At 46.9% G+C, this 12211-nt stretch overlaps 1 protein-coding gene across 2 annotated transcripts in view; it reads left to right on the top strand.

The window, feature by feature from the left end:
• Adgrd1 (adhesion G protein-coupled receptor D1) overlaps positions 1 to 12211 on the top strand; it is a 114155-nt gene that overhangs the window by 17894 nt on the left and 84050 nt on the right. For both annotated transcript variants that reach the window (XM_051161408.1, XM_051161407.1), the window contains 2 exons: positions 5537 to 5716; positions 10844 to 11098. In XM_051161408.1, the coding sequence (XP_051017365.1) occupies positions 5537 to 5716; positions 10844 to 11098 (435 nt within the window). The remainder of the gene's footprint in view (positions 1 to 5536; positions 5717 to 10843; positions 11099 to 12211) is intronic.

Raw genomic sequence — 12211 nt, 5'->3', positions numbered from 1 at the left:
TCGGGCAGTGCATAACACTTTCCGGCACTGTGAATATTAAGCAGTCAGTAGGAAAGTTTCCAGGTCAGTCCTAGCTTGATTTCTCTCTGTCCTGCAACCAATGTTACGTGGTGGCATCTTTAGCCATAGGGTCTTACCATCTAGTTATGATGGTGGGAAACCAAGAGCAAAGAGAAGAACCTGTGTCATGTCAGAGGTCTCTGGGGCCTCCCTGGCCAATAATTAACTCACACGAGATTTTTCACTTAACCCAAATCTTCCTAGTGCATCGCTGTTCACCTAATACAGGGAACTTCTGTTTAAATTCCTTTTTTAAATTATATATTTTAATTAGCATACAAAAGTAGTGATTTTCCCTAAGTATTTTTCACAAGTAACTTAGTTTTTGTTAACTCACTCCCAATTTCTTCCTCCTCAATGCCCCCTGCTCCCATTCCTGCTTAACCCTTTAACCCCCAGTATTCCCCACCTCTGCTTTCATAGCCCACATGTTCTCCTACCCTCCTGTATCTGTACGCCTCTTTCCCTCCCCTTCTCCTGGGCCCTTTCTGGCTTCTCTACAGACAACTCCAAATTAAACCCACAAATCTAAAAATTCAAAGCTAGGTTCTGCGTTTGAGAAAGAGCATGAGACATTATGTCTTTCTACACCGGGGTGACCTCACTCCGTATAATATTTTTCCAGTTCCACCCATTCTCATGCAAATTTCATGATTTCATTCTTTTTTTAAAAGCTGAATAAAATCCCGTTGTATCAAGGTACCACCTAGTCATTATCCGTTCAGCAGCTGATGGGCATCTAGGATGTCTCTATTTTCTGGCTATTGTGTATAGAGGAGCCATGAATGTGGATGTGCAAATGCCTCTGTGATGGGATGTGGAGTCCCATAAGTCTATGCCCAGGAGTGGCATAATTAGATCACAGGGTAGTCTTTTTTGTTTTTTTAGCTTTGTGAGAAACTGTGGAACAATTTTAAGGTCAGACCCTTGGTGTTTGCTGGTCCCCAGTTCAAATGACCATCAAAACACATCAGGCTGGTCTCTCTCTCTCTCTCTCTCTCTCTCTCTCTCTCTCTCTCTCTCTCTCTCTCTCTCTCTCCACTTCCCTTTCTTTCAAGACAAGAATTACAGGAACACATCCTGCATCTGGCTTTAGGCAGTGCTAAGATCAAACTCAGGCCTTCATGTATGCAAGGGCAACGCTCTACCAACAGAGACACATACTGAAGCCAGGATACGAGTCTCAGGGAGTTGGCTGCACTCCTGCCATTCATGTCTCCTTTACCTCATAGAGCACCCATGTGGGGAAGCTCAGAGTAGAAAGGGCGTCTCTGGGGAACTGGCCATCTCCCTACCTGGGCCTCTCTTCCACACTCCCTTTGCTTGGCAAGTGCCTCTGCCTCAGACCTTCTATCCCTGTGTGACAGCTCCTCCCTAGGACTTGGCAATTGCTGGTGGAATACTGTCCCATTTCCTTTCTAGTGTCTGGCACTGTGGGTGACTCCGTCTGTACCATCCCTGGCTCTGTGAGACCTTTACAGCAGTCAGTACAAGGCAACATTCACAGTGCATTTACCATTTACTGAGCAGGAGCAGCTGGCCTGGCTGCCTCATGGATGCTTCTGTCTAACTCAGCACCCCCCTGACAAGGGGTCCGCAGAAAGATTAGGATTTACTGATGTTAACAGAAGCAAAATATGCAGCCAGTGTGCTGTGCTGTGCCTATTTCTCTTCCCTTCAGACTTCCTTCTCTGGGTTGATGAGCTGAGATTTTTGACAAGTCCTCTTGGGGGCCCATTGTGAATCTTTCCACACCACGGAGACACAGACTGGTATTTCACCGAGGGTTTCTACAGACAGGAGTCATTACTTTGCAGGCTGACTGAGCAAAGATGAGCGGCTTTGCTGGCAGAGTTCATGGCCCACTTTCTCCTTGTCCCGGTTCAACACTATACTGAATTTTTAATTTTTACTCTTATTACCTAACACCGTATTGAATTTTTTATTTTTATTTCTCTTCCTGGGCAGAGGCGCATTTGGCAGAGTTGAGTGAAAGGATTTTTTTTTTTTTTTAAGCAGCATTTTTTTTTTCGTGGGGTGCGTGGGGAAGTGCAGTGGAGAAATGACTTCCATGAATCCGGCTGGGGCTACATTTCACAAGAAAAACTTCACAGTGTGCCTTGTTCATTTCCATATGAAACTGGTTGTTTCTGAGTGCAGTGAGGTGGATGGGGGAGGGGCAGGGGCAGGGGCAGGGTGCCACCTGAGCCTGATGGAGGAAGGATGGGAGGGAGAGCTCTAAGTCTCCTCTTCCACACAGGGGCGGCCTGGACCTCAGCTATACCCTCCAGCCTCTGTGCTGCCTCTCAGTATCATTCCATCCTTGTGGCTGAGATCTCCCAGACCTTTAAAGGATGCTTGCCCCTTGGACCTGGATTCTACCCAGAGCTCCCAAGGACCCAGGGAGGTCTGGGACCCTCCTAGTGTTTGGAGGTTCTTCCTAAAATATAAAACGTACTTTTGAGCCAGGCAGGGTGCCACATACATTTAGTTACAGCACTTGGGAGGCAGAGGCAGGTGGATCTCTGTGAATTTTAGGTCAGTGAGTTTCAGAACAGGCAGGGCTATAAAGAGAGACCTGGTCTCAAAAAATAAAAAAAAATCCTTTCTATATGTATCTACCTAATATATCTATAGATACATAGATAATACATCTAACTTCCTATCTATATCTAGCTGTTTATCTATACATATATTAGATATATAGATAGAGTCATATATTACCTATATATCTATAGATATATTAGCTAGTTAGCTAGATATGGAGATAGATATCTATATAGATAGATATAGATCCATCTATCTAGTATATCTATATTATATATATATATATATATATATATATGATAGAAAGATAGATATATTAAATAGATAGATAGATATTTAATTTTTTAATCCCATGGCCAGCACTCTGGGCAAGTGCTCTACCATTGATCTGCATCTTCCACTTTTTTTTTTTTTACTTTTTATTGAGAGATGGGATGCCACTAAGTTGCCTAGGATTGTTTTGAACTTACTAGGTAGCTCAGGCCAGCCTTGAGCTTATGATCCTCCTGCCTCAGCTTCCCGCATACCTGAGGTGACAGACCTGCAGCACCACGCTTGACTGGTTTTTATTTACTTTTTCCATTTTTCATGCACATGTGTGTATGTGTGTGTATGTTTACATGTATGTGCATGGGCATGTGGAGGCCCGAGGTTGGTTTTAGGAATTGTCTTCAGTGGCTCTTCCACTTTAGTTCTTGAGGCGGGATCTCTCAATCAAACCCAGAGCTTATGGATATGGTTTGTTTTGCTAGTCAGCTTGCTGTGGTGTCTCAGCGCTCTGAGGATGGAAGTACAGGCAGGCTGCCATGGCCAGGCATTCACGTGGGTTTATAGAGAAGTCACACTTGCCTGGCAAATGCTTTAACTGCTGAGCCATCTCCTGGAGCTTGATTTTCATTTCTGACCCACGCAGAGCAGTTATGCATTCTTACGGGTCCTGCATGTCACGTCAACACGTAGATGCTGAGGACTAACCAGAGCAGGGCAATTCGAAATCTGTCGTCTCAAACATTTCTTGTTCACTCATCATTTCTTGGGAGCGTTCAGAAGCTTGAGATTCCTCTTGGATGGAAAAATTAAAATGGAGAAATTCCAAGCCAGGGCTAGAAAACTTGTGCCACATTCCCTATGCCCGTGTTAGTCATATGGGGACTTCAGTACCAGAGCACGCTTGTCACAAGACCTTGAAAAGACTCAAACGTGGCCAGCCCATGAGGCCTTGCAGCAAAGATGGCTGGTAACGAGACACTAATTTACACACCAGAGACAGGTGCCTTCTAAGCTTCTGTATATGACCTCATTTGGTGATAACAGCTAAAGTGAATTTGGTGTCATTTATATAAATGAGGCCAGGGCAAATGTCCCTGTACCTCTTTCCCTCCTCCCCCTTGTAGCATGATCCATGGTGGCCCATTGTGATTAGCCCTGAGGGGAGGACAGGCTGGCTCACTGATACTCTCACATCCCTAGGCAATTGCTTTATTCCTCTTTTTACACACAGAGATCAGTGGGTGGCTAGCTTACCACACACACACACACACACACACACACACACACACACACACACACACACAGTGTACAGGTCTGGGAAGGGAAGTGGGCACAGGAAAGCTACAGGATAATCTCAGGGAGGCATGTTACTCATGGGAGCCCCATCTAGGTCTGTGCCTTGGTGGACCTGAGGGAAAGGTAGGCCCCAGACCCGCTTGTATGCACGCCAGACCCTCTTGGCCGTTCAGAGCCTGGCTGGTCGGTTGTATTTTCTTTGCATCTGTGACCCAGCTCATCCACAGTGATGTTTATAGCACAGGCCACATGTTCCACATGGGGTAACACCCTCACCCCATTATGGGGTCTGGGCTTCAAACTTACTGTGATTAAACTATCCTGACAAAATGCAACTTAGGGGCAAAAGTTCTTATTTTTGTATTTTAGCTCAAAATTCCAGGCTATCATCCATAGTTTGGGGATTATAGTGTCCATAGTCAAGAGCCGAGAGAGAATGTATGCATGCACTGTTATCAGCTAATTTTCTCTACTCTTATAGAGTCCAGAACCAAAACCTAGGGAATAGTGCTGCCCACAGTGGGCTGGCTGGTCTTCTCACACCAATTAAAGCAATCGAGACAGTTTCTTGCAGGCAAGCCCACAGACCAACCTGATCTAGACAGCCCTCTATCGAGAATCTTTTCCTAGGTGATTTTAGCTTCTGTTAAATTGATAATTAAAACTGTCACACATACCCATATTGGGCCTCTGCAGAACCCAGTAGCTGCTTTTTTTTTTTCTGTCTACCTCACACCTTCACCCATGAGCAGCTAGCAGCCAAGGCATTATGAACCTTGAAAAATCAGCTTCTCCTTTCACAAGAACACTCCCTGGGGAACATATTTTGAAATATATACAATTTAAGATATGTCCCCAAAAAAATTAGCTTCAAGTTCCGTTTAAAATGTTCCTTCAAAACTTTGAAGCAAACCATATGACTCAGAAACGGGGTTGTTTAGGATATGACGCCAAGAGCAGAGCCATAAAAATGGTAGCATGGAAGTGTATTTACGGATGTGGGAGGGCATTCCAGAGGCCATGTGTAACCAGATGGAATGACACAGTTCCTTCCTTTGTAAAATCACTGTCAGGATCTGGGGGAGTAGGTGGGGTAGAGACCATGGCGAAGGGGTTTACATTTGCACACACTTGCAGAGGCAGAAATCTTGGGTCTGCATCTGACCTCCATTGGCCACTAACCCAGTGGTCTCAGGGTTTTCCTTCTACGTCCTGGGAATTGGAGCAAGGCTGTGCGCATTCTTTGCAAGGAGATGGCAGCTCAGGTCTTGCTCTTGGGAGTGTACCTGGCCCTCACTGGATATTGCTGTGGCATTTCGTGCCTCTGAAGCACCAACTGATGAATGCATGTTTCTCTCTTCAGGAGTGACATTTTCTTTTTTCTGGAAGACTCAAGGGGAGCAGTCCCGACCAGCCCCCTATGCGTATGGGGGACAGGTTGTCTCTGACGGATTCAAAGTCTGCTCTAGTGATGGAAAGGGCTCGGTGGAGCTGTACACACGAGATAACTCCATGACGTGGAAGGCCACCTTCAACCCTCCAGGTGAGTGTGAAATACCAACTGGGGCTTCCATTCCCCCTCAGTGATCACGGGACACTGAAAGAGTCTTTGTGGCACTGGGCTCCTTCCTGACTGCAGCTTGAGAAGGGTGCCGGGAGAGCAAGGAGGGTAGCCGTCACAAGGTGACCTCATGCTGAGGTCCAAGGCCAGATGGTAGGCTGACTGTGAGCTCACTGGATGATTGCTGATGTCCTGTGCCTATGTGAGGCTGGTTTTCTGCGTAATAGAGATGACATGGCAGGTGCCCAGTCATTGGCTGGGACTCAGTGGAATCTGTAATGCAGAAGGTAGACCGTGGTTAAACCCCGGATTTCCCATCACCATTCAGTGATATGGCCCTGAAGCTGCTCACGGCACAGTGCAAAAAGTTCTAGGGGATGACATGCTGTCATTAGGGAGCAGGCAGTGGGGCAGGGGGAGAGGTTGGGGTACTGTGTGGTCTCAGGGAAGGATGAGCCTTTAGAACCAGCGAGATGAGGCTAGGGTGCCAAGGGCCTGAGATTCAGAGTAAGTGGAGTAGCTCTGATGGTCTGTGGTATGGGGTTCATTAGCTGAGCTGGAGGCTGGGCACCTGAAATCAGGCGGCATCGAGGATAGACACAAGATACTGGAGGGGATCAAGGCCACAGAGAGGTTTCATGTGGCATACAAGGGAGGATCTGGACAGATAATAGCTAGGGCAGAGGCTGAGGTCCTCCATAGTAAGTCTCTAGAAGAGCGGTTCTCAACCTGTGGGTGGAGACCCCCTTGGGGGGGTTGTTACATACTAGCTATTGTGTATATCAAATATTTATATTATAATTCATAACCGTGGCAAGGTTACAGATGAAGTAACAACGAAATAATAATTTTGTGGGTGGGGGGGATCCCCACAACATGAGAAACTGTATGCAGCCTTAGGAAGGTTGAGAATCACTGCTCTAGAAGCAAACAGTGTCTTTGAAGCAGCTCAGGGTCCGTTTCTGGCCCATCTGAAGGAGGTGGCCCAGCTTAACTAATAAACTGCCCGGCCAGGTCCTAACTCTGTCCCTTGTAGCTTTATGGGCCTGGTATCATATTCCACCACTTGGCACTTCCGTTTCCTTATTTGTAACACGAGGAATAAGGTTATTATTCACCGGACACAGACAGCTGATGGATTAAAGGGGCCTTGAAAACTGGGCTGCAGAACCCTGGGAGACTTGGGTTTGCTCTGTGGGTGTTAAACTTGCTTAAACCGAACTTCCCGATTTCTTCCCACCCTCAAGGCTGGAAACACTTTTGCCTTCCTACTTCATAAGACTCCACCTGAACCTCTGCGATGGCCCTCAGTGAGAACCACTTGTGGTCAAGGCTTCCTAGGTTACAGCTCATCCCCATGGGCCTCGGGCCTGTGGCAAGCATCGGGCCTCTAGCAGGTTCTTTGAAACTGAACACGTGCTGTTTTCCAAGCCAGGGATGCTGAGGGACTTGTAAACATGTTCTCTGTCATCTGCTCCTCATTTCTTCTGCTGGAAGGCTTTGTTATTCTCACTTTCAAAGTCAAGTGCAATAACGCTTTGGCCCCGCTTAGGATCCAAGTGTTCTTCAGAGCATCAAAAATCACTAAAGCGTTGCGCAATTCCCCAGCAGGAAGCTCTGACGTAACTATTGGCAGTCCACGATGACCGGCGGGCAGGGCACTGTGTCTTTTAGAGAGGCTGTCCCGGTCCTTCCCTGACAACCCCAGGAGGATGTCTTACACCAAGGCTTGCAAAACAGACGAGGCCCTTTGTGGGTTGGTCTTCCCATTGACGAGAGGAGGGACCCCGAGGTTTCCTAAGGCTGTTTCTCATGCAGCCAGGAGACTGGCCATTACCATCATGTCATCCCACGTCGGCTAATGTCATATACGCTATGTCAGGTCAGGCCCTTGGATGGTTTGGTGACCCCTACCCTGTGACTGCTTAGATACTCAATGACGTTTTGAATGAGTTGTGACCAGCAGCTGTGATTTCATGTCAAAACTCAGATCTTCCAACGTACTTGGAAAGAAAAGAGAATGGCGGCCCCAGCTTCATCTTTCAGTGGCCGGAGGGGGAAGGGGAGCTGCCTCCTAGGTGGGAGCTGTCACCTTCCTACACAGCCTAGTCAGCATGGAGGCCTGTCCTCAGTGAAACCACGTTCTATTCTGCCTCTCCTTTGGCTCTGCAGAACGGTCGTGTGGACATTAGTCGGGCATGGCCATACTATTGTCCTCAACAGTCTCAACTAAAACAAACAAACAAGCAAACAAAAAAACAAAAAACATAGTAAAATTGAGAATAAGGAACAGAGGGCTCCCAGGGACCTCCCACCTCGGCACCCCATCCCTGCACCATGTAATGGACCACACTGATGCTTGGCCAACCTCCCTGCAAGCAGCATCCCATCTCAGCTCCGTGCTTCAGGGATGAGCTGCACTACTGTGTGCTTATTTTTCAGGATGTTGGGGACTATTCCTGGTGTCATGCATTCTATATGCTGGGGAGGAGTCTGTCTGAGTGGTTGGCCTTTTACTTATCTTTAAGTGGGGGGTTTGTTTGCTTGCTTACTGTGAGTTTTGAGAGCTCTTCGCATGTTTCGTGTAACAGTGTGCCCTGCAGATATTTTCCTCAGCCTGTGGCTGGCCTTTTCATTTTGTCTTCAAGTTCTTTCACAAAGCAGAAAATTTCAGTTTTAATGGAGGCCAGCTTACCGGGTATTCTCTCCTGGACCATACTTTTGAATACACACACACACACACACACACACACACACACACACACACACACACAATCAAGAGCTTGGTTGTTAAGAGCACTGGCTGCTCTTCCAGACAACCTGGGTTCAATTCCCAGCACCCACATGGCAGTTTACCACTGTCTCTAAGTTCAGTTCTGGGAGCTTTGACTTCCATGGGTACCACATACATATGATGCACCAGACCTACCTAAAGGCAAGATACCTGTACTGGCTGGTTTTATGTCAACTGGACACGAGCTAGAGTCATCAGAGAGGAGGGAGCCTCACTTGAGAAAATGTCTCCATAAAGCTGGACTGTAAGCAAGCTTGTAGGGCATTTTCTTTTCTTTTCTTTTCTTTTCTTATTAGGTATACAGAGCTCTGCCTGCATGTACACCCACAGGCCAGAATAGGGCATCAGATTACATTACAGATGGTTGTGAGACACCATGTGGTTGCTGGAAATTGAACTCAGGACCTCTGTAGGAGCAGGCAGTAAGTGCTCTTAACCGCTGAGCCATCTCTCCGGCCCTGTAGGGCATTTTCTTAATTAATGATTGATAGGGAAGGGCTCAGCCCATTATAGATTGTGCCATCCATGGACTGGTGGTCCTAGATTCTATAAAAACCAGACTGAGCAAGCCTCTGAGGAGCAAGCCAGCAAGCCAGCAAACCCCTTCATGGCTTCTGCGTCAGCTTCTGTCTCCAGATTCCTGCCCTGTTGGAGTTCCTGCCTTGGTGTTCTCTGATGCTGAACAGTGCTATGGAAGTGTAAGCCAAATAAACCATTTTCTCCCCAACTTGCTTTGGTCATGGTGTTTCATCACAGCAATAATAAGCCTGACTAAGACAACACCCATACACATAAAGTAAAACAAACAAACTTTTTTTTTTTTTAAGTGAGGATCATGCTTGGGGTCATTCTAGATTCTTCCTTTTATATACTGGGAGCTGTGAAGATTTGGGTTTGGTATTTCTATCTACCGCCCACTTTGAATTAGTTGGGGCCATAGGGATGGTGTCTGGGTTTGTTTATTGTTATTTTTTGCATCTGGATCTCTGGCTTTCCCAGCATCCTTGGTTGCAGAGACTGTACTTGTTCCACTGTGTGGGCTGTGCTCCTGTCAGGTACCTGCAAATGATGTCTGTATTGCTTTACCTTCGGGCTCTCTGGACTGTCCCTCTGATCTATCTGTTTGTCCCCCTAACACCACTTGGCTTCACTTACTGACACAAACTGGAAAGTGACTCTGGTCACTGTAAAACAGCATTACTACCTGCAAAGCTCCACGCCTGAGAACTGTGCTCCTGAATTGCAAAAGGGATCTCACAATGTTTTAAGTATATTAACAGTTTTGTGTTGCTGCACATTCGTGGCTGTTTTCAGTTGCCAGTGACTGCGCACATCCCACAGGCCACAGCTGGGCAGGCCACTTCTAGCCTCGGAGGGAGGCCATGTTGGTCCACCAACTCTGGCTCCCCCCCCCCCCCTTTAATATGTGACTTTTCTTGGTATTTGTCTTTCTGTGAAGACTTTAGACTCAAATGGCTCTCCAAAGGATAACGTGCTAGGATTTGGGTTGATTTGAATTGCATCCAGTCTACAGGTTAGACTGGGATAGATTAATACCTTAAGAACACCAAGTTTTCCTATCTATGAACATGGGATCTCTCTCTAGACATTTAATTCTTTCCTCGGTTTTGTAGTTTTCCTCGGGTGTGTGTGTGTGTGTGTGTGTGTGTGTGTGTGTGTGTGTATGCACACACATATGCTCATGACTCTGTGAGTGTGTACACCTATACACACATTCCATATGTTCACCACTGTCAGGCTGGAAGACAACTTGATTTTTGTCTCTTAGCCTTTTACCCACCAATCACACATGATTATCACGTGCATTTCAGGAGTTGCTTTTATCATTGATAACAAAGGTAATTTTATTTTGTCTTTTCTCAACCTGTGTGCCTCTTTCCCCTTCTTACTGTAATAGTGGGGACTGCCAAGAACTGTGACAGTGGATATCCTTGCTTTGTTCTTGACCGTACTGAGGTTTTCAGCCAGGACTGTGGTCTGATTGGTTGGTGTTTGAGTCTGGCCTTTTCAGCAAGTCTTTTATTACCTTTGATTGTAGATGTTTAAATTTGTGACTCTTGTGTTAAAATAATAAGGGATCTTCTTGAGCTGTTTTGGGGGCTTAGGAGGGGGGGAACAAAGGTCATGTGCTCCCAAGGACTACGGGGAGTCAGCTTATGTTATGATCCATCGTTGGATTCACTAAGGTCAAGCATGACCAAGCATCATGTGAAAGAGGGATGTGCTTAGGGCCTTGGGAAGCTTCTGCAGCACTCATCTGCTCTGTTCAGGATGCACCCTTCCCTCTCTTCCAGGTCCTTACTGGACTCATGTCCTGTTCACGTGGAAATCCAAGGAGGGCCTGAAAGTCTACGTCAACGGGACTCTGAGCACCTCGGACCCGAGCGGGAAAGTGTCTCATACTTACGGGGATCCCCGTGTCAACCTGGTGATAGGGTCTGAGCAGGACCAGGCCAAGCGCTACGAGAACGGCGCTTTCGATGAGTTCATCATCTGGGAACGTGCGCTGACTCCCGACGAGATCAAGATGTACTTCACAGCTGCCATTGGTCAGTGCGCAGGGCGGACGGCTGGGGGTGGATCTGGGTCCGCACCTAGAGAAACTCAGCGCTGGGCTCCTCGGCACCCCTTCAGCTCTCAAGTTCTCGTCATGGCAGATGTGAGATGTGTCTTAATGAACCATATAAGTATATTCATGTTTCCGAACACCTGTTCCCCAAGATAAATGAGCAAACAGTTCACAGGAGACACACTGAGATTAATATTCCCTGATCCTTGCAGGCTCCACGGGCTATGCCGGGGCTGATGACAGAGGTTTTGGTGGCAAATATCAGGTCCTTAACAAATTCCTTTCATGTGCACATCCTCTGCTGGGCCCCAAGACTCCAAAGTACCTTCTTCGTGCTCCATTATAGGTGGTTGCTCAGAGCAGGGGCGGGGGGCGGGCGCCTGTAGGCAGGTGGATATGGTTTGATTCTTCACTTTGCCATGGAACTTTTAAAAAGCTTTGATAACTTTCATATGATGACATCTGTGTAAATGTTTAAAGCGGATCATTAAAAAAAAGATACAGCTAGAATGATAGCTCAGTAGGTGAAGTGCTTGCCTCTCAAGCATGAGGACCAGCCGGGCGGTGGTGGTGCACGTCTTTAATCCCAGCACTCGGGAGGCAGAGGCAGATGGATCGCTGTGAGTTCGAGGCCAGCCTGGTCTACAAAGCGAGTCCAGGACAGTCAAGGATACACAGAGAGACCCTGTCTCTAAAAACAAAAACAAAAACAAACAAACAAACAAAAAAACAAATCAAGCATGAGGACCTGAGTTCAAATCCCATCTCCCAGATTAAAAAAGCAGGGTGTGGTAGAGTGTGCTTATCAGCCCAGCATGAGGGAGGCAGAGACAGGAAGATCTCTTGGGCCTGACTGTAGAGCCAATTTCACCTCACCAGGGAGCCCCAGGTCCTAGCTAAAAAGAAAACAAAACAACAACAACCCCCCCCCCCAAAACCGGTAGACAGACAGCTTCTTAGCAATGACACCGAGGCTGACTTCTGCTTCTACGTGCACACACACAAATGAAAATAATAAGGTAAACAGTTTGATAGTGTTTAGCAAATTCACAGGCATGCAACCAGTCTCTATATATTTTCAAGTAGTTCAGCG

Source organism: Acomys russatus, chromosome 19 (assembly GCF_903995435.1).
Source record: "Acomys russatus chromosome 19, mAcoRus1.1, whole genome shotgun sequence".
Taxonomy (NCBI): domain Eukaryota; kingdom Metazoa; phylum Chordata; class Mammalia; order Rodentia; family Muridae; genus Acomys; species Acomys russatus.
This window is presented reverse-complemented; position numbering and strand designations above follow the sequence as displayed.